General features: G+C 44.2%; 1 protein-coding gene across 1 annotated transcript; it reads right to left on the minus strand.

Annotated features, from left to right (window-relative positions):
- Positions 1-67: 67 nt before the first annotated feature.
- LOC124719702 (BTB/POZ domain and ankyrin repeat-containing protein COCH-like) lies at positions 68-23,908 on the minus strand. The gene is made up of 3 exons (XM_047244908.1): positions 22,831-23,908; positions 17,245-17,391; positions 68-455 (listed from the first exon to the last, which is right to left on the minus strand). The coding sequence occupies exons 1-3, from the start codon at positions 23,391-23,393 to the stop codon at positions 68-70; spliced, it is 1,098 nt and encodes a 365-aa protein (XP_047100864.1). The 5' UTR covers positions 23,394-23,908.
- Positions 23,909-24,118: the final 210 nt, after the last annotated feature.

Below are 24,118 nucleotides of genomic sequence, written 5' to 3' on the forward strand. Positions count from 1 at the left end.
TTTCAATTTTTTATTTTAATATCATGTAGAATGGAGTACAGGATGTCATTTCCTCTAGTGGCGTGTATTAACTCTGTGTTAGCATCCTGACGATCTCCTGATGGTTGCACATCCTGGGTAAGTCCAGGGGGGTCCTCCCGTCATCAGTCCTCACCCCCCTGTCGGCTCCGGCCTGCAGCAACGCAGCCGCCGCTTCTGCGTGGCCCCACCATGCCGCCCAGTGCAGCGGCGTCTCCCCCCACTGATTCCTGGCGTTGGGGTCGGACGCCGCAGAGAGCAGCAGCCGCACCACAGCCGCGTCGCCTCTCTGTGCAGCCCAGTGCAGGGCGGTCCGCCCGTCCCCGCCCCTCGCCCCCACGTCCGCCCCAGCCGCGAGCAACGCCCGCACCTCCTCCACCGCCCCCTCCTCAGCCGCCTCTATCAGCCTCCTGCCTCGCTCCTCCTCAGAAAGGCTCCTGCACAAAACATCGACACACTTACTCTCTACTATCGAGACACACACACACCAAATGAAAGAAACTAACAGCCGCAAAACTGCCAACAATTCGGAATACACTTCTTCCGAGCGACAAGTCACAAATCTAGAAATCTTGCTTCTGCAATACGGGTTAACCAGCGTATTACAGACAGATCCACAGCACTAGCCCATAATCAAAAACTTCACCCATCTCCCATTAAAAATAGGTGCACTCCATCTCCTAACAAATTCATTTGGCACATTCCCTCATAGTTCACTCCACAGATCCGCCTCCTTTCACCTCGGCATGCAGCTGCTACCCAATCCTTCATCTACATTCAAACACACCCCAAAACTACGTTCTCTGGGTACCAATTCCTTCAGTCACTTAGGAAGAAAACAATAGAAACTAAACGCATCTGTAAGCACTGAAATACTACTTCCTCACCAGACAGCTAAGTGATTCAGACCAGTAACATGGAAATTTCCTGACATACCGACAAAAGATATAAGAGTCACTGCTTCGTACACAATAAGTCGGTCGACATATTTCAAATACAACAAGGGCACCGGGTCGGCTCTCCCTGACACACACACACACACACACACACACACACACACACACTACCCACTGCATAATAATCGTCACATGTGCTCGTATAATCATGCATGCAACAAGAGATGCATCCACTGGAACATTCATTTCCATCTGCTTACAAACTTTGCAACCCACCATATGGTCTGTGGCAGGCGGCATCCTGCACAACTACTATACTCAGTCATGGTAACTTTGTGCAACTTTTTGCATTTTCTGAAAATTCTGGGCACAAAATAAGTTACACACCACTACAGAAGGCGTAAAACTTTACATTTATACTTAAAAAGGTCTAAGTAAACTTAAAGTGTACACCAGCTACGCTGCTTCCGAGTAAAATTTCTCTTTCAGTAGTAGTACAAACACTTAAACCGTAACTTTAGACCAGTCTCAAAAAAGTACTGTATTTCCTGTATCTAATGCAATGCATAAATTAGATCATGCCAGAAAGAAATCAGGTGCCTGTAAGAAATACAAACAGTGTTGATTCATTATCGCATGTTCACTTACAAATATCAAATTACTTGTATAGATCTGGCATTGCTGAACTTTAACCAATGTCGCGGGAACCTCTCCCCACAGCTGATGCAAGTTAAAGGCTAATCCCAAGCGAGAGAGCCAGTAAGAAGCTCCAAAGACAAGTGAAATACCAACTAGAAACTACAGACGTAATAAAACTGCTGCATTCAGTATAAAATAATCAATGTAGGTGGAGCAGCAGCCATATGAAACAAAAGTAGTAACTGGTACACATAAAAAGTTATCCTAACTGACTGCAGTCATTTCCTCTTTCCGTTCTGCTCGCAAATACAGCGAGGGAGAAACGACTGCCTGTATGCCTCTGTACGAGCGACAATGCCTCTCACCCTATCTTCACACGCCTAGTGTCAAGTGTACATTGCCAGAACTAGAATTGTTCTGCAGTCAGCCTCGAAAGACGATTCTCTAAATTTTCTCAACAGAGTTCCTCGAAAAGAACTTCGCCTCCCCTCCAGTGATTCCGATTCGAGTTCCTGAAGCTTCTGCACAATACCTCTGCGTCACTCGAAACTACCGGTAGCAAATCTATCAGCTCAGCTCTCAGTCCTATAGCTGTCTTCCTTTAATTATACCTGTTGCGAACACCAAACACTCTAGCAGTACTCGAGAATAGGTCGCACCAGCGGCCTACATGCAGCCTCATCTACAGGCCAACCACACTTTCCTAAAATTCTCCCAACAAACTAAAGTCGACCTCCCGCCTTCCCTACCGCAGTCCTCTCAACCTCGTTCCATTTCGTATCACTTTGCGAACTCTCGCTCAGACATTTAAGCGCAACACCTCTACTGCTGTACCTCAACATTACATGTCTGTTTTTCCTACTCACCTGCATCAACTTACGTTTCTCTACATTTACAGATGGCTGCCATTCGTCACACCAACTAGAAATTTTGTCCAACTCGCCTTGTGTCCTCCTACACTCACTCACGACGACATCTTACTGTACACTAGGGGACAGTCAGCAAACAGCTGCAGGTACCTGTCCACCAGACCATTTATGTATACAGACAGCAACAGCGGTCCCACCACCCTTTTCTGGAGCACTCCTGCCTCTGGCGAACACTCGCCACTGAGGACAACATACTGGGTTCTGTCACTTAAGAGCTGAGGTCCACTCACATACATGGGAACCTATTCAATACATTTCTATCTTCTTCAACGGTCAACAGTAATCCACCGTGTCAAATACTCTGTGGACATGTACGAATATGTTATTCAGAGATGATCGACAAGCGCACCACATCACAGGAAAATCTGCACAATGCAAATAATTGCGATCTTTGGGGTAAAAATGGCTCAGTCACCTCTATTGCAATCACGGATTGTATTAAAGAGTCGGCACAGAAAGAACTGGGGGCTAATGTTGCCCGTCTCAAAAAGAAAGGATTGTAGTTTACACACAAGTCAGCCTTGCCGCTATTGGACGCATCAGAAAGGCGACCGAAAATAAACCACGCGGTTTGCCAGAGCCGCCAAGAAAGTGCACTACGAAATTTGGAGAATAAATCCATCATTGCAAGCAGCTTCTCAAAATAGGTAATTTGATCAACCATAGGGACTTTTGTATGGCTAAAAACTAGTGCTGACATTACACAAATTAGTTGTTGCCGTAAAAACAAAAAAATTATTTTCCTTGGAAGAAAGCTGTTTAGCGTAAGACACTGCATGAAATGCGATTTACTTGCAACAGACCTCTAAGTAAAGGAAAGGTCCCACTAGAGAGAAGTGATTACTGACTGGCGATGCAAATACTTGATACAAGTCAGGAAATTAACAGAACTCTTTTCTATCGACGAAACTTGGGTGGTGAATCAACGACATTCCTCTTAGAAGACGGTGACAGGGTCGTGACATTGGCACCAAAATGGACAATACGATAGTGGAAGCAACAGCGGTGAATGTTGTATCCAACACTGGGTTTATTTATTGGTCTACATCAATGTCGTATTCACCAAAATATTTCCCATTACATATAATACATTAATTCCAGTGCTTCTTCCAATGCTCAAAACTATTCTGGAACAATCCTTAAGGTAGCGTTTAGTTCTCTCAGATGTGCAGTTTGAATCTCATCTCGTATGTAAAAGACAGCTCTTTAAGGTTTGTCTTTATTTTTGAGAACAAAATGTCACACATGGAGCGAACATGGGGCCAAGGACATCACTACAGTATTGTTTCTAGCCAAACATGCACAAGCACGCAACGAACTGTGAGCAGGTGCGTTATCGCAGTGCAGAAACGGTGAACTGTTCCGCCACAAAGCCGGACACCTTTCCGCGTTGCTTCAAGCCATCGGGGTTGAGCTGGTGAGAAGATCTGCCTACTGGCCGTTTCATCTTGGGACAAGGAGTCGCGGTGCTCTGTACTGTCAAAACCGAAGATTACTGTCAGAAACATAACATTCACATTTCAGTGGTCTCGGCCATCTGTCACCGAGACGATTGAGTGTTGGTTTACGCATCGTTTGGTTTAACTCTCAGTTCGTCTTCTATTATGAACTTCTCGTCATCCTCATCTTCTTCTAAAGGTTTATACCAGTCGTAAACACCTATTTCACCAAAAGCAGTATATAATATTTATAAAACCACGATGCATTTTAATCCTTTCTCATAGCAAATTTCAGTACAAATGCGGTAATCCGTTTTTACAGTAATACTCTTAAAATACCAGTAACCTTTCTGACACCTCACAACACACTAAATGACCGATACACACAATGACAAAAAGAAAGTAGGAATCTGAGTAATAAAACGCGTGAAATGGCGAGTTTCCCGTTACTTCTGAGCACTACTCGTATCACAAGAATGGTTGCGCTTCAATCCACCCAATCAAGGGGAACTTTTACCTCTTAGAGCAAACACAATGGAAGAGCAAGTCTTCAGTTGTCCGGTATAATTACACCACATTTCGTTTATAATCGCTTCGGAATATAGCCATACATTTAGGAGGGAATTGTAGACGAAAATGCATACAGGAGAACAGGCATTCTGTTCTGACGTATATTTGTAATAGATGTAGCAACCTTGGCTTTTGATTTCTGTTCCTGTGTTAATGTAATTTACTCCACAATGTCGTGTTTCGGGAGGTGGCTATTGTCTGCTGTCTCGCAGTGGTGCCAACTCATTTACCCAAAAATGAACACTGCCCGGATGGGCCTGCACAGTGCGTCGCCACCGATTTAAGGCGCGCGCCGCGGAATCGCCGGCACGGCATTTCGGAACCGAGGCATATAGGAAAAGCAGGCCGACCATTCCGGCCCCAAGCGAGTAAAAAAACTCGCAGACGCCCTCGCGCGCCTTGACGTCACGGAGAGGAGAGGAGAGGAGGCTGCAGCGGCGAGCATTCAGTTTTGAGACAGCCACGAGCAAGGCTCGCTGTAAGTGTGCCGCGGCACATTGCTTTAACAGTGCTCGGACGACGACGGACGCTACGTATCACGTTTTTCCCAAGGATGAGCACTTGCGACGTGAATGGATGGTTCGATGCAAATGCAAGGACAAAGTGAATGCGGAAACTGCACGTGTGTGGTCAGGTCACTATCGGCCAGAAGATTGTGAACGGGATTTGAGAAATGAGCTTCTGGGGTTACCTTCAAGAAAGAAGTTATTACCAGCAGCAATCCCCTGCATAAACATTCCGAACTGGCGTGGACAAGAAATTGCGGAAAGCGGCGATGCAAACGAAAGGGTAAGACGTCTGCACATACATAACACTTTCAATAATTGAAACTGAAAAATTACCGTAATAAAAACGAATTCACATAAATGCGATGCCTTTTGACGCATTACTATATTGCTTTACGGGAGTGAATGACACGCTATATTGTACAGGCAATAAATAATGTTGCTCAAGTGTATTTGCTTTCCCTCCTGGATATAATAGCTACATTTGTCTTAGAAATAGCCGTTTTTTTTAAGTATTCTCGATATGTTGACTATTTTAAAGCTAGTATATAGTTAAAATGACAAAATCATCATATTTCGCGTAATTTGTTTACATTTACTTCTGTAACAATAGCTGATGCTGACCAGTTGACTTCGCAGCGTAGTGGTATGGTTTCTGACTCCCATCTTGGAGGTTATGGGTTCGTATACCTGTATTTCCTCTTACATTGTATTTTTACATTTTATCAAACTGGGCTATTGCAGCCGCTTATGCCACTCACATTTAATCGCTTTTGTCAATTGATCTGATTTTTAGTGAGAAATTAATGCAGTTGCATAGTAATTTTTAGGAGTAGTAGGCCTACTCGGTAAATAATTTTACGAATAATAAAATTAAAATTAAATTTATGCTTTAGAGATCCGGAAGACGTGCACAATGCTGTGGAGTAAGAAGTCTGCAAAAGCTATCTCTGACAGCTTTAGAAACTGTGCCACCGAAAGAAAGAAAGTCGACCGAACCGCATGTACAGACTGCGTTCATGAACCCACTGAAGTAGTGAATAAGGATTTGGAAATTAAGGAACTGAGGGCCGAGACTGAACTTTTAAAAAACTGAATGCACAGAAAGAAGCGGCAATAAAAAATGTGATGCAGCCTTACGAAGTAAAACGAACTGTCTCCGACGTGTTCTTTCGTCGAAGCGGGCAGAAGAGTCATCTGACGTGAAAGCAAAAGTCGTATTGCACAAAAGTGTAAATAGTGTATTGTCAAAGTGTTTTACACCGGCGCAAATAAGATGTCTATTAAATGAAAATAAAAGGGCAAAGTGGAATTCGGAGGACATTGCCCATCCATTAACTTTAAGAGCTCTGTCACCTAAAGCATACACTTATTTGTGAAAGCGAGAAATTCCTTTGCCTTGCAGGGCAACCCTTCAGAAACGGACGAAGGAATTTAAATGCAGAGCGGGTATTCTTTAAGATATCCTGTGTTCATTGAATGAGGGGTCAGCAGACGAGTGTCTCTCGCACCCCGCATTTACATTAATGCCACCCTTACCATCTGACACTCCACTGGGAACTCCTGAGGACGTGATTTTGAACGTGGCTCAAAATTTTGTCTTTCTGCGCTGCAGTGCATGGCAAATGATTCTGAAAATGTGCGCTCGCTTCATCAGGTAGGATATTAACGGTATTGAATTACCAATGTATGATTTCGCACCATACGAAATTATACTGTCGGACCTTACTTCTTCCACGGGGTGATTAAATGGAAATACGTATGCATATATTCTTACTAACATCGAGCCTATTCTTCTGGAGGTAGTTCCGTGGACAACCGACAGTGTATGTGGATCGAACACGACCACTGCCCAGACTCTTCGCCTGCTCCAAAGCGACCAATGAATGGAAAGTTTCCTGGCCGTTGTATGGGACGGAATGCTGCAGTACAAAGGCCAGCCAGGTGCCCTGATATGACTCAAATGGATTTCTTTCTACGGGGAGCACTGAAAGATAGAGTCTGTCATGAACCCCAGGTATGTCAGATGATACGCGCCAGACCACACGACAACGTATCATCCAATGTAGCTTGTCCAGTACATCTCTCTCGCTCAAACAGCGATTCCAAATGTGTTTAGCAGTCAATGGTGTGCTATTTCATCATATTGTTCATTAAAATGTGAAACCACACTTCACTAAGGAAAGTATTTAGTTTGTGGATGACAAGGCATCAGTTGTTTTGAATAAATGTTTAGCTTATTTAAAATCTATTCCGTCTACGTACAATTTCGAGTAGTTTCTGATTTCTAATTGACAGCAGGTCTTTTGCGCTGTAGAACCACCCGGGTGCTTCCAGGCAGAGACAGGCTGAGCTGACAGAAGGTCATGGGATAGCGATATCTACACATACAGATGGCAGCAGTATCGCGTACGCAAGGTATAAAAGGGCAGCGCGTTGGCGCCGCTGTCACCTCTACTGAGGTGGCTCCTGGGAAAGGCTTTCCGACGTCTTGATGGCCGCACGACAGGTTTTAACAGACGTCGATTGCGGAATGATAGAGCTTGCCTATGACTTGATATTTTTAAAATGTACAGTATCCGATGTATCGATATTTAGTAAAATACCGTTATCTGCTCCCCATGTATCGAGGAAAGTATGGATATATCAGCGCCAAATCATCAACGTGCCTGCCTATAAAAATATGGGCTGCACGTTGTAAGTACACTCCCGGTTTTAGAGCTGTCCGTTGGAGTATTGATTTATTATTGGATACTCTGTACATCAACAAGCTATCCCCCTCAGAGCAAGAACTGAAAGGAAAACGACGGATGTTCACGCCTCCCGACAACCACCGTGCAAGCTGCGGTAACTGCATGTAAGTGGCACACTGAAAGGTGTCTCGTGGGTCCATCGTTCGGTTTCGTCACGTATTGGATTTGTCCGCAACACTTCAAGTCGACTTCCCTGCTTTTTCATTTCTGCAAACGCCAGCGACCCTGCAGCTGTAGCGCCAAAACTGTGAGGTTAATCTGAAAGTTTGCCATTTCTGTTGGTAGCGCTGGGCGCCGATTACGCCAGCAGTTCCCCGAGTCCACTGCAGCGACCAGTTTTGTCGTTTAGATTTTTGTTCATTTTCAACGTCTGTTTTTGAAGAATGTCGATGTGAAGAAAGACCACACTAGTTCCGATAAAAATTGTGTAACGCAACTGGTGTCCTGTTTCTTCACATTTGAAATCGTCTTATTCCATTCAAACCGCCCCTCCCCCCGGTGCAATGGGTGTCACATATACTTGCCTCACATAGTCAAAATTACACACTGGACCTGATGAAAGTTCAAAAAGCGACAACACTCCTTTACACAGTGAAAGTAAAATTGTGCCTCAGTACAAATTCAAAAAAGCAACTTCAATATTTTCCGAAAACTGTGAAAAAAATCTAAATTAGAGAGACTGTCTTTAGTTCCCGTGGCGAGAAGACTTATTTCTAGTGATGCAGAATGTTGTCTGAATAATACACCACTGGCCATTAAAATTGCTAAACCACGAAGATGAAGTGCTACAGACGCGACATTTAACCGACAGGAAGAAGATGCTGTGACATGCAAATGATTAGCTTTTCAGAGCATTGACACAAGGTTGACGCCGGTGGCGACACCTACAACGTGCCGACATGAGGAAAGTTTCCAACCTATTTCTCGTACACAAACAGCAGTAGACTGGCGTTGCCTGGTGAAACGTTGTTGTGATGCCTCGTCTAAGGAGGAGAAATGCGTACCATCACGTTTTCAACTTTGATAAAGGTCGGATTGCAGCCTATCGCGATTGCGGTTTATCGTATCGCGACATTGCTGCTCGCGTTGGTCGAGATCCATTGACTGTTAGCAGAATATGGAGTCGGTGGATTCAGGAGGGTAATACGGAAGGCCGTGCTGGGTCCCAACGGCCTCGTATCACTAGCAGTCGAGATGACAGGCATCTTGTCCGCACGGCTGTAACGAACGGATCGTGCAGCCACGTCTCCATCCTTGAGTCAACAGATGGGGACGTTTGCAACACAACAACCATCTGCACGAACAGTTCGACGACGTTTGCAGCAGCATGGACTACCAGCTCGGGGACCGTGGGTGCGGTTACCGTTGACGCTGAATCACAGAGAGGAGCGCCTGCGATGGTGTACTCTACGACGAAACTGGGTGCACGAATGGCAAAACGTTATGTTTTCGGATGAATCCAGGTTCTGTTTACAGCATCATGATGGTCGCATCCGTGTTTGGCGACATCGTGGTGAACGCACATTGGAAGCGTGTATTCGTCATCGCCATACTAGCCTATCACCTGGCGTGATGGTATGGGGTCCCATCGGTTACACGCCTCGGTCACCTCTTTCTCGCACTGACGGCACTTTGAACAGTGGACGTTACATTTCAGATGTGTTGCGACCCGTGGCTCAACCCTTTATTCGATCCCTGCTGATCCCTACATTTCAGCAGGATAATGCACGACCGCATGTTGCAGGTCTTGTACGGGCCTTTCTGGATACAGAAAATGTTCGACTGCTGCCCTGGCCAGCACATTCTCCAGATCTCTCACCAATTGAAAACGTCTGGTCAATGGTGGCCGAGCAACTGGCTCTTCACAATACACCAGTCACTACTCTTGATGAACTGTGGCATCGTGTTGAAGCTGCACGAGCAGCTGTACCTGTACACGCCATCCAAGCTCTGACTCAATGCCCAAGCGTATCACGGCCGTTATTACGGCCAGAGGTGGTTGTTCTGGGTACTGATTTCTCAGGAACTATGCACCCAAATTGAGTGAAAATGTAATCACATGTCAGTTCTAGTATAATATATTTGTCCAATCAATACCCATTTATTATCTGCTTTTCTTCTTGGTGTAGCAATTTTAATGGTCAGTAGTGTATCTTCCAATGGAAATCGTAGGGTCAGTATTGCCTCATATTCCTAGACATCAACAAAACCCAAACTGATATTCCCCGACATCAGCTTCTACGAGTTTTTCCATTATTCTGCAAGGAGCTGATGTTCATACTTTGCAACCCAATGACTTAACTGGTATCTCATTAGTGCTCACACCTGTCACCAACTGCTTTCTTTGGAACTGAAATCTCATATTATTTTTGAAATGTGAGGGTATTTCGCCTCCCTCATACATCTTGCACACTAGATGGGAGATTTGTGTCATACCATATGGGAGAGTTTTGCCATGCCTTACTCTCCCAAAACTGTCAGTAGCTCTGAGAACACACACACACACACACACACACACACACACACACACACACACACACACACACACACACAATTTCTACACAGTCCTCCTTAGCCATTTTCCACTTCTCGTCAATAATTTGTTAAACATTCATATTTACTTTTGCCTACTTTATTTGCTGAATTTTTATAGTTTCTTCTTTTTACAGTTGAACTCAGTATCTCCTGCATTAACCAAGGATTTCTATTTGGCCCTGTTATTTACCTATTTGATCTTTTTCTACCTTCTCTGAAAGCTACCAATTCATCCCCAACAACTTTATTCTTTGTTTTTCATTGTCCTAGTTTGTTATTGTGTGTGCTGTAAGTCCATTGCTTCCTTCTCTAACATTAAGTTTCTCACTTTTTTCGTTGTAACATAACCTGTTGTGTTTGCATCCTAAACATTTCCCCACTTCTTACCTTTCCAAGTCTTGCATCTCATCCTGGTGTTCAATTTTTTTCTGCTTTGTTTCACATTCTCTACGGAGCATACTGATTTTGATATCAGCATGTGCCGCATAATTATTACTATCATCCTGGACACTAAGTATACAATTCGACACTATCAATGATGTTTTCAGTGTGCATGTAATACATGTAGGTGTGTGTCATCTTATATTTAGCGTTTTTAAATTTTTTTTACTTGTAGCTATGTACTTCCTGTGCCAAATTACGCATTATTACCCACATGATTTGTATGCACGAAAATTGAAAAATTTATGTTTGTTGCCTGGCAATTGAAATTTCGTAAACAGATCTCGTCGCAAAGAAAACCGCCTTTGTTTCAGTGACTGCCACACCAACTCGCGAATCATGTCAGTGACACTCACCCATATTGCGCCATAACACGAAATGAACTGCCCTTCTTTGCACTTTTTCGCTGTCCTCCGCCAATCGTACCTGGTAAGGATCCCACACCGCCCAGCAATATTCCAGCAGAGGACGTACAAGTGTAATGTAGGCTCTCTTTGGTAGGTTTGTCGCATCTTCCAAGTTTCTGCCAACAAAGCGCAGTCTTTGTTTCGTCTTTCCCACAATATTATCGATGTGGTCATTCCAATTTAAGTTGCTCATAATTGTAATTCCTAGGTATTTAGTCGAATTGACAGCCCTTAAATTTCTGCAATTTATCGTATATCCAAAATTAAGCAGATTCCTCTTAGTACCCACGTCGATGACCTCGCACTTTTCTTTGTTTGGTGCCAACTGACACTTCTCGCATCATAAAGAAATTCTCTCTAGATCATTTTGTAATTGGAATTGATCGTCTGATGATTTTACTAGACTGTAAATTACAGCATCTTCTGCAAACAGTCTAAGGGGCAGCTCAAATTATCACCTAGACCCTTTATGTAAATCAGGAACGGCAGAGGGCCTATGACACTACCTTGCGGAACGCCGTATATGACTTCTATTCTACTCGATGATTTGCCGTCTATCAGTATGAACTGTGACATCTCTGCGAGGAAATCAAGAATCCAGTCACACAACAGAGACGATACTTCATACGTATCAAATTTGATTAATACTGGATGTATACGTGGACAAGGAAAAATTCCCAGATTTCCCGCTTAAAAATACACTCTCCCACATGAAAACACTTTTTCCGTCTTAAGTGACGGTATATTATCCCTCGGAAGTGCAAAACTTATCAATTCTTTGAATGGTTATGGACATGGGCGTAGAATTTCCTGGCACTTTAGAAAACGAAACTCAGGGAAAAAGACACGTTTTGGAAATATCTTTGACGTGCAGCAACATGTACGTTGCGTATTTTCGTATTACGACAGCACACATTGAAATTCCACCAAACACCACATGTTACTTTCCGAATCACTGAAATCGAGATTGCGATGCGCTTTTGTAAGCCAGTCACAGCTCATGTCACGTGATCTCGCCAGCTCATGACAGCGAGTACTCAGGGCATAGGATGCGTGATGTAGTCAGCCAATAGCAACATCCCTGTTAAGCAGCGGTAACACACAAGTTAATGGCTTACATTAATATACATAGTGTTGCTACAAGAAAAGCAAAGCTTCCACATATAATATTGGTCACTAAGGTTAATAAGCTGCAAGAGAAGCTTATCTTTCGAAATGATGTCGATTTTTTGCGCGTGTTACACTTTCAGATACATCACACAAATGTGGCACTAAAATTTTTAATAATGACAAATGTCTGATCTCCAGGGTTGGAAATTCTTGTAAATGGCTTGTCATCAAAGAGTTGATTTTTAAATGGAGTGAAACACACTGTGATTTAAGAATTTCATGGTACATCCTCGCGCATAGTCCAACTTACGTTAAAGGATATTTACTTTGAAAGTAACGCTTGTCAAACCAGCATTTGCAATATTTTTCCACGACCTGCTGGAAACAGGTTGGTTCCAGCAGCTGCCGGAGAGCGCCAGGTAAGAGGCGCCCCGCGCTTGCGCAGCTAACATGACGTAGGAAGCCCGTATGTACGTACGTGTAAAACATTGAAAGATCTTACATTACGTTGTAAAAGCAGTAAGACGTCACAGGGTACTCCAAGAGATCAGAACTTCGTGAACCATACTAAAATGTGCACATTTAAACTGCTACTTAAAGCGCACATTCGTATGTCCAGATTCACATGTAAATTTTCTTGGAGTACCAGTGCTGCATTATCTAATGTTTGGTTCTTTATTATGGCATAATGCCATACGTGCTAGAAGATGAAAACTTGCACTTGAAATACAGCGACTAGTTGAAACTAGCCAGTACTGTGGAATTAAAAATTTCGTTTCAAATACATTGGATGCCTCTGCGGAAAAGGTTAATAAAAGCCGAATTACTTCAGCAAAGCGACAAAAATTACTTCATTGTTCTGCAAGATAATTAATGCTTGACTGTCAGAGAGGTGGAAATTGTATTAAAATCTGGAACTAATGACATATTTTAATCTTCCATAATTGTGTGAACGTATTTTAATTCACTTGATATATCCCAGCCACAGAAACCACTCTCTTTCATTTGACATGACAGCAGTGAACAAAGAGGAAACAGCAAAGTCACTAAATGTGAACACAGATCACCCCCCCCCCCCCGTTCCTCGAGCGCTTGAGATAGGGCGTCAAAAAAAACTTTTCAAAAAATGTTCATTTTGTAGAGCACTTCTTCCTGAAGAGTCCTATGCATAAAACATATAACTTCGAACGAAGAAATTTAAGACGCGTTATTTGGTCTTAAGTGTGCTGAAGTGCAGTGCCACGCCTCTTCACACAGCGTTCTCTTACTGCACTGCACATCACTGCACTTCGCACTGTGGGACTCAAATGTGTATTTTGTAACGGATGCCATCGAAGTACATTCAGGACAGCGAAAATTAAAATGTCCTTTGATTTTAAACAAAATAACCTCGCAATTAATACTGGATGGAATTATTTGTAACCGGAAGAAGAAGAACTCTTCAGAAAATCTGGATTCTTTACTGCCTAATAGCTGATAACTTTCTGTTCTGTGTGACATAGAATCAAGTATAGGATAGACAAAACCAGATAAGACAAGAGACAAGCAAGACAGTACATATTTCTTCAATCCTTGCGTTCTTTTCTCACTAATCTTGCTCCAGCTTTACTTGCCGTGCTTTCCTTTCTGCGAAAGAATCTGTTACCTAATCAAAATTCGTCAAATGTTTTGCTACGTGAAAAATCGAGATGTCGTTGTCTAATACTCAAAAAGCTTTTAATACAAATAGTACCAATGACTGGTGTTTCTCGATCTCATTACGTCTATTTTCACTGTTTGCAGGACGAAAGAAAATAGGCCTTTCTAATATTGCAGCAGCTGTAACACACACGAAACAAGCGAGATTGTTTTGCTAATAATGGTCATTTTTATAATACGGCAGAATATAACTCTGCCAAGTAATAATATGAAATGCCTGTATGGCCTACTGCAAGCAAAAGGCTTTATGTTAGGAAATAGTTTCATGTTTCATTCATAAGCTCCAGTATCTTAAGCATGAGATCGAAAAGTAGAAAAGTAGTAGTACGAAATTTTTGTATAAATTTGGAACCGCCCCGTTTCTTCCCCTTCCTCGTTCTAACAAAATCTTCTTATCCCTAAATCTGTAACTATTCCTATCATTGTCAAAGCTCAATTCTCCAGTTAACTCTACTAACTCTGCCAGAATCACCGGTTTAGTAATTATTCAGCGATTATTCTCCGGTTAGGCGTTATTACGTGTTCGTACAATGCGTTTTCTGCGCTACTCCCAGAATGGAATTTAAGCGGCTGCTAACCAGGAAATGTACAACTTGCCCTCTCTAGTGTAGCGACCTGGTCAAAAATTTTCTGTCAAACTTTCATTTTCTTTGATACAGCGACAAGATAATACGTTAATATGTCGTATCTGTTATTGCTGTTGGTCGTTCATTACCACTCTGGTAGTCTGAATCTATGGACGTAGCTATTCGCTCATCATCTGCATACCAGTCAGTCACACACACACACTACATTCACCCGTGCGGCTTTATTCCGCTCAGCTCGTGTAGCCCCGTCCCCTTTTGTCTGCAGGAAAGTTTATTTCCAGATGCGACGAGGATTCCCCTGGCAGGTACGTCACGTACACTATGCACGCATTCAAAAATCAACTTATGATTCATTCAGAATTCAACTTAGAATGTGATCAAAAATGTTCAAAAAGCAACAGGGATGAGCTTCAAACTCTTTTGAATAATCGATAGACCAATGTGCTCTAGATGCTAGGCGCTTTGTGAAACAAGGTTATTTTTCCTCAACAATACGAATTTGCCCCCCTCGCCACCGAAATTGCCGCCCGGTTCAGATACTCCGGTTTGCTGCGTACAGAACCAACAGCGACATTCCTGTTTCCAGAAGCGGGAGAAGGTACTACTCTGACGCGACTCAACTGCGCATGCGCGTGGTTCCGCTTGTAACTGCTTAAATGAATCTGATGTGAACAGTTGAGACTTAACGCTCATCGGAGGTAATTTGTTGTTACTAAGCACTGCATTGTCTTCTTACAGCCTTTCACACATTTTGCTGTTGGCAGACGCTTGTATGAGCGCTGTGTGTTTTTTGTTTATATATGAAGCATTTCCTTTGGAATTTATATTTCATTCCCTCGTTCATATTTTGTTGCTGCAGTATTATTCTGCAGTAGCGGAATACAGTAATGTCCTTTGTTAGAGTATCGGTTATTACCAGTCAAAATGACAAAAAATTAAATGAAAACTAAATCAATGGAAAACTCCCAGGACTCTAGAAAATTCCCCTGTTTTTCCTGGTTTTCCTGCAGATGAAAAAATTCCTGGGGCTTTCCTGGATCTTCCGGGCCGTATACACCACGTAATAGTCTCTTGTTACGAATGGTATCAAAACCCTTCTGGAAATCATTTTCTTCGAGGTGAGTCATAATGTTCGAGTACAGTGTATTCTCCAAAATCCTACAGCAAATTGAGGTCAGTAATATGTGTCTGTAATTCAATAGGTTACTCCTATTTCCTTTCTTGAGTATTGGTGTGACCTGTGCTACTTTCCAGGCTTTAGGAACAGACCTTTCGCCAAGTGAACGGTTGTATATGATTGCTAAGAAAGGCACTATTGTGTCTGCATACTCTGAAAGGAACCTGATTCGTATTCCATCTGGACCAGAAGACTTGCCTTTCTTAAGTGATTCGAGTTGTATCGCAACACCTAAAGTATATACTTTTATGTCACTCACGCCAACAGCTGTTCTGGTTTCGAATTCTTGAATAGTTACTTTGTCTTTTTTCGTGAAGGAATTAAGGAAAACTGTATTTAGTAACTCAGCTGTAGTGGCACCATCATCATTGTGGAAACTCTGCTGTTGGTTATATATAAAAATAAAAGTTAACTATACCATGGAATTATACAAAACTTCTCCTCTGTGAATCAAATCCACTACTCATCACACCTGGTGACCTCCATCATCCATCGAATACAGGAGTTTGTTTACGAGTGACGAGCCATACAGTGCTGTACGCATCTCCACTCAGCCACACCCACTGCATTTCTTACTTCTCGAGAGCAGATACCTCAACCATTAGACCAGCTGAGTGCGTTTGCTGGCGTAACTGGAAATGCCATTGTGGATGATGTTTTTTACCCATGGTTTGCAAACACCACCACCAGAGGTTCTCATGTACATCCTCTGAAGTAGGATAACATTCACCGATTAGATTTCCCTTTTGATACTCTTCCCAGAAGTCCTCCGGGATAAACTCTAGTGCAAGTTTCGATGAGAAGCTGAGTCGGAAGAGGAGGTGTACTCAGGCAGCCTACTGCTCAAGGAGACTGCCTGCAATAAGCAGCAAATCTGGGTTCCTGTTCCAGTGCGGCACAGATTTTCAGTAGTCACTACAGATGTAACTGACCAGGGAACCATTTAAGGAATATTCGAATTACATTTTAAGACATACCCAAAACAAGCTGTATCCTCATTACTGTACTAAATATTAACTTTTTGTCATTATTACTTGTATTTCTGTTTACGTTTCTTTCTCCATTTCTTCCTGAGTGTCTTCAATAACTTATATCTACAACCATTCACATAAGTTTTGTTGAGTGGAATTGTGTGAAAAATCCCGTTTCCACGCCCATTTAATTCAGAATCAATTTGTAAGACACACAATCATCACTCAAAACAAAATCTAGATTCAACGCATCAATATATAAAGAATCTTTGGGAGTGGGTATGATTTGTATGGGACACTTCCTACGTAACTACAGTTGAGTGACTCTGAACTGAACGTAATTCTCACGGCAAATACAGAGAACGAGAAATCTTCTGCATATGTGCTCAATCTTCAAAATATCATAGCCAAAAAAGTGAGAAAGGAGTAATGTTTAATGGCAACTGTAACCTCTATCCAAAAACTGAAGGAATCTGTATTTTATTTTATTTAGTATATCGGCTGATTAATGCCAAAATAAGCAGTACTCTGAGGGTAAGACTTGGGCACGTGTGGCAACACAACTCACCGGAAGCGAGAGAGGGCTGCGTCATCAGGTGGAGGGGTGTGTCGGGCAGACGTGGGAGGCGCAGCTGCAGCAGGAGACCGGCTGTGGCCGCTGTGGGGTTGACTGTCAGAGTTGGGGGTGGACCCGCCCCCTGTGGCGGTCGGCGAGCTGCACAGAGAAACACTGTGTGGGCGGGCGTGTTCACACAGGGGCTCATTGCAGGCGGTACAGCTGAGGGACTGTCCACCGGGGCAACAGAACACTCAGTGCCAACAACACCAGCCTGTCACTTAACGTGACTGTGCCACCAATTAACTGGTCTTTTTCTGCACTACTTCTGCTATATTCCCCACTGGCGTAGCTTAAGATGCAAAACAACAAATTGTTCAAAATGAAGCACAAACCAAATTCCAAACATAAGGGCCAACAATTTTGCTGCCCTGACAGAACAACTTTCAGACAGAATTTAGAAGCAGTTAAAGTCAACTGGCTGCTACTTTTGGTTGTGAAGTAATTTGAAAACTGATATATGGATGCTGAATTATATCACTGGAGGAAGAGAGAGAGAGAGAGAGAGAGAGAGATCCAGCGATAGAGAAACAAACTGATAAGTTGGGGTATAAACTTACTGTTGAAACTATATGGTCATGGATATGCAGGCGCTGTTTGATGTGAAGCCCAAGGGAATGAAGAAGATGGACAAGAATTACAAGAGCTATGCTATAAAAGTTATCAAGAGTATATTCAAAATCTGCATTTGAGTAAAGCAAATAGAACTGTATATATGCATGTAATGTCTCCACATTTCGATTCATTGAAAAGACAGCAGTGGTGATGTGTTTCTTAAACAACAATTTTCGAATTGAGCAGTTTGCAGTAGAGGCCAACATTAAAAGAAAAAAATGGGTTACGCAGTGTATGCAATTTTATCTGATGGACAACGTTTACAACTTGTGAAGTAACCTGTAGTCTATTGAATATGGATTTTTTTTTAAATTGAAAAGGAAACAAAATAGACTTGTATGGAGCATATGTATCCGAGAGACAGAGGCAACAAATGATAGCTGGATGAAAACGTCACATCAATACTGACGTTGTGGGAGATATGTCGTACACCTGTAGGTGGACAGCGAATATAATCTGCTGTATCCCAGTAGCGGAAAACCTCATAGGATTCCGTGGACGATCTCTGGTAACGCCATGGGGAACTTCAAACAAGACAGGGGGGGGGGGGGCAGAGATTGCCTGTCTGTTTAGTGAAAGGGAATGCACGGAAAATATTCAGGGCGATAGTTGAACAGAGACGAGAAGGAAATGTGATTGTAAGGCACAGCCTTGAGTGTGACAATATTACTGTGCTGGCTGCATTATTCTCTTCTTGTTTGACCCCAGTGTGCACGACTAGCCCCAGTGCTCATGGCTCCTGCTTTACTGGATATCTCAGGGAGTCATACCCTACTCTTTGGGGCCAGTCACCTAGGGGTAGCGTCTTTTTTAGTAATCAGGAAAGTCCAGAGTCCCAGGTTTGAACATCACCATCACTTGAATTTTGAATAAGAATAATCAGCATTGGTGTCTGAAGACTTCCAGCATCAGGTGTCACCCTCTTTCAGCCAACAGCTTTTCCAAAGAGGGCGGAGGGGCCGACAGAGGTTCAGGGCACTCTCTTTCCCTTGAGGTCTGAAACTGCTCCTAAATGAGGAAAAATTGGCAATGATCAACACCGTGAGGATACAGAAGGCAATGTAAACAACTGCTTAAAGATACATAACATGCATCAACATGACATGTGGCATGTGATTCAATAAGAGCCATAACGGTCTCTCCATTAGCAAAAGACTAGTCCCCCATTCAAACCTCCAGGCGAGGTGGCCCAAGAGGGAGGTGACCACGAGAAAAAGGTTGAGTAACCAACGAAAGGATAACATTCTATGATTCGGGAGCTGGAAAGTGAGGAGTTCGAATGTGGTTGGAAGCCAGAAAATAAGAAACGTATTTCTGGTCACATGAGAATAGGATAGTAGCAACAGCAGTAGGATTCAGTGTCAATAGAAAGGCAGGGAGGAAAGTGAGTATAGTTATGTTATCGTGAGAATCAAAAGCAAACCAACAACATGCATAGTTCAGGTATACATGATGGCGTCGCAAGTTGAAGGTGAAGAGAGAGAAAAAGTGAGGATATTGAACAGGTAATTCAGTACTATGTAATAGTCATGGAGGGACTGAAACGCCATCGTAGGGGAAGGAGTAGAAGAAAGGGTTACACGAGAATATGTACTTGATAATAGGAATAGGAGAGAAGAAAGGCTAGTTAAGTTCTACAGTAAATTTATCCTCGTAATAGCTGGTATAGTCTGTTCAAAAATCACTAGACGAGGGGGTATACTTGGAAAAGAATCAAAATATGGGAGGTTTAAACTCACACCATATTATTGTCAGGCAAACATTTTGAAATCAGATACTGGGCTGTAAAGCATACCCAGGAGTAGATATAGAGACATAAGAATTTAGCAGTGATTAAGAGTAGGCTGAATTTTACGAGACTCGTCAGGAGCAATCGATGTACAAAGAGGTGGAATACAGTAGTACTAAGGAAAGAAGAGATGAGATTTATGTTCTCTGAGGCTACAGATACTGCAATAATAAGCAGCTCAATAGGTAGTTCAGTAGAATAGGAATGGATATCTCTAACAACGACAGTAACAGAAGTTGGAAAGAAAAACGTAGGTACAAGGAAGCTAACTGCGAAGAAACCATGGAAAATACACTCCTGGAAATGGAAAAAAGAACACATTGACACCGGTGTGTCAGACCCACCACACTTGCTCCGGACACTGCGAGAGGGCTGTACAAGCAATGATCACACGCACGGCACAGCGGACACACCAGGAACCGCGGTGTTGGCCGTCGAATGGCGCTAGCTGCGCAGCATTTGTGCACCGCCGCCGTCAGTGTCAGCCAGTTTGCCGTGGCATACGGAGCTCCATCGCAGTCTTTAACACTGGTAGCATGCCGCGACAGCGTGGACGTGAACCGTATGTGCAGTTGACGGACTTTGAGCGAGGGCGTATAGTGGGCATGCGGGAGGCCGGGTGGACGTACCGCCGAATTGCTCAACACGTGGGGCGTGAGGTCTCCACATTACATCGATGTTGTCGCCAGTGGTCGGCGGAAGGTGCACGTGCCCGTCGACCTGGGACCGGACCGCAGCGACGCACGGATGCACGCCAAGACCGTAGGATCCTACGCAGTGCCGTAGGGGACCGCACCGCCACTTCCCAGCAAATTAGGGACACTGTTGCTCCTGGGGTATCGGCGAGGACCATTCGCAACCGTCTCCATGAAGCTGGGCTACGGTCCCGCACACCGTTAGGCCGTCTTCCGCTCACGCCCCAACATCGTGCAGCCCGCCTTCAGTGGTGTCGCGACAGGCGTGAATGGAGGGACGAATGGAGACGTGTCGTCTTCAGCGATGAGAGTCGCTTCTGCCTTGGTGCCAATGATGGTCGTATGCGTGTTTGGCGCCGTGCAAGTGAGCGCCACAATCAGGACTGCATACGACCGAGGCACACAGGGCCAACACCCGGCATCATGGTGTGGGGAGCGATCTCCTACACTGGCCGTACACCACTGGCGATCGTCGAGGGGACACTGAATAGTGCACGGTACGTCCAAACCGTCATCGAACCCATCGTTCTACCATTCCTAGACCGGCAAGGGAACTTGCTGTTCCAACAGGACAATGCACGTCCGCATGTATCCCGTGCCACCCAACGTGCTCTAGAAGGTGTAAGTCAACTACCCTGGCCAGCAAGATCTCCGGATCTGTCCCCCATTGAGCATGTTTGGGACTGGATGAAGCGTCGTCTCACGCGGTCTGCACGTCCAGCACGAACGCTGGTCCAACTGAGGCGCCAGGTGGAAATGGCATGGCAAGCCGTTCCACAGGACTACATCCAGCATCTCTACGATCGTCTCCATGGGAGAATAGCAGCCTGAATTGCTGCGAAAGGTGGATATACACTGTACTAGTGCCGACATTGTGCATGCTCTGTTGCCTGTGTCTATGTGCCTGTGGTTCTGTCAGTGTGATCATGTGATGTATCTGACCCCAGGAATGTGTCAATAAAGTTTCCCCTTCCTGGGACTATGGATTCACGGTGTTCTTATTTCAATTTCCAGGAGTGTATAAGAGATCCTTCAGTTGATCAATCAAAGAAAAAAGTTCAAAAATATTCAGGAAAATTCAGTAATAGAGAAATATGTTACTTAGGAATTAAATGAATAGGAAGTGCAGAGAAGCTAAGGCGAAATGGCTGCACGAAAAATGTGAAGAAATCAAAGAAGAAGTGAGTCTTGGGACGACTGACGCAGCATATAGAAAAGTCAAAGCAATCTTCCACGGAATTAAAAGCAAGCGTGGTAACATTAAGAGCACAATGGGAATTCCAGTGTTAAATACAGAGGCGAGATCGGAAAGTTGGAAGGAGTACACTGAAGGCCTCTCTGATTGGAACAACTTGTCGGATGGCGTGACAGAAGAACAAGCAGGAGTCGGTATGGAAAATATTGGTGATTAGAATCAGAATTTAAAAGCGCTTTGGAAAATTTAAGATCAAAGAAGGCATAAGGTATAGACAACATTCAATCAGAAGTTCTAAAATCATTGGGAGAGGTGGCAAAAGGTCTATTCTCACTGGTGTGTAGAATGTATGAGTCTGGCAACATACAATCTGACTTTGAGAGAAATATAATCATCACGATTTGGGAGACTGCAAGAGCAGAGAAGCGTGAGAATTATCGCACAATCAGCTTAACAGCTGAAGCATCCACGTTTCTGACAAGGATAATACACAGGAGAATGAAAAGAAAATTGAAGTTCCGTGACGTTCATAGGATTTGTGGTCCTGGAGAAAGCGTTCTGCAATATCAAGTGGTTCAAGATGTTAGAAATTCTGACAAAAATACATGTAAGCTATAGGAGAAGACGAGTAATTTGCAATATGTACAAGAGGCAAGAAGGTAAAATAAGAGTGGAAGACCAAGAATGAAGTATTCGGATTAAAAAGGGTGTCAGACAGGGATGTAATTCTTTGCCCCTACTGTTCAATCTATACATCGAAGAAGCGATGATGGAAATAATGGAAAGATTGTAGAGTGGAATTAATAAAATTCAGGGTGAAATGATATAAGATTTGCTGATGACTGATTCCCTCAGTGACAGTGAAGAAGAATTACAGGGTTTGCTGAATGGAATGAACAGTCTAATGAGTACAGAATATGGAATCAGAGTAAATCAAAGAAAGGCGAAATTGATAAGAAGCAGAAGAAGTGAAAACAGCGAGAGACTTAGCATCGTGACCGACGATCAGTAAGTAGATGACATTAAGGTCTTATGCTATGTAGGCAGCAAAGAAACCCACGGCGAACAAAGCAGGGACGAACATAGCAGGGACGAACAAAGCAGGGACGAACAAAGCAGGGACGAACAAAGCAGGGACGAACAAAGCAGGGACGAACAAAGCAAGGACGAACAAAGCAAGGACGAACAAAGCAAGGACGACGTCAAATTCACACTAGCACTGCCAAAAAGGGAATCGTGCTTACCTGGCTTCTGCCGGTGGCTCACCGAGCATACTGCAGACTTCAATGACTTCTTGTGGGTACTCGAGCACAGCGTCCGCCCAGCCCCGCGTGGCCATCACCTGCGGGTGGTCCTTTATGAAGGCGACGGCAGCCCTGGTGGCGTCCGGGCACGAGTGCCTCACTGCCCTGACGGCCGTCGCCGCTGCGGTCTCGACGGCCAACTGCGAGATCAGCTGCCGCTCGCAGGCAGCCTTCAGGGCCGACAAGCCGTACTTGTCGGCCGCCGCCAGCAGCTGGGCGGCCGTGTCGGGCAGCTGGGGGGCCTGCAGGGTATACGTGTAGGCCACCAGGAGCCTCAGCACCGGGCCCTCCACGTCGTCGATGCTCACCTGGCCGCAGCTGGCCTCCAGCATGTCGTGCGCGAACATCGCTGCGAACACGGGGCTCGCGGCCGCCAACACGGCCCTGTGAGCCGCCACCCTCGTCTCGCCCGCCACCAGCGTCACCAGGGCGCCGTCACCCCCGTCTAGCAGGGCGGCCAGGGCCTCGGTTGTGGTGTTCTGAACCTCCGGAACTGCCGACATGGTGGGTGGTCCTGAAACACAGTGCCACTGAGCAGCCCTCACACTGCACCCTCAACACTTGTACGAGGCGCATGCATACCTGTATGAAACAGCAGCTGTGAAAGTGTTGTCCACCCTAAATCAATTGCAACGTCACCAGTTTCCTTAAAATGACAAGGGCCCGTACTGCTTTGCGATCACCTAAGGTTTGTAACTACCACTGCGGTGCTGTGATAGACTGCTTTCACCTTCTAAAAATGTTATCGTTCTCAGTCAAAAGATGGTTTATTTATGTCTCAGCAAAAAAATTAGCAAAGCAACAAACTTGTTTCAGCCATAAAGTTACACGACTTATATTTAAATCCAAGTTGGTGGCACCTCTAACTAGGAAAAATTTTCTTCCTCCTTATCCCAAGTTCCTCAGATCCGTGACACCTGATCAGAAGCAATGTACATCTAATGCAGAAATCAGTTTCCTCGGTGAAAGTCTCAGGCTAGGCACGATTAAACTTGACCGGCCACCTTGACCGAGTGGTTCTAGGCGCTTCAATCCGGAACCGCGCACGTGCTACGGTCGCAGGTTCGAATCCTGCCCCCGGCATGGGTGTGTGTGATGTCCTTAGGTTAGTTAGGTTTAAGTGGTTCTAGGTTCTATTGGACTGATGACCTCCGATGTCAAGTCCCATAGTGCTCAGAGCCATTTGAACCATTTTTGATTAAACGTGAAACCCAGATGCCTCTCCTAT

Source organism: Schistocerca piceifrons, chromosome 11 (assembly GCF_021461385.2).
Source record: "Schistocerca piceifrons isolate TAMUIC-IGC-003096 chromosome 11, iqSchPice1.1, whole genome shotgun sequence".
Classification (NCBI taxonomy): Eukaryota; Metazoa; Arthropoda; class Insecta; order Orthoptera; family Acrididae; genus Schistocerca; species Schistocerca piceifrons.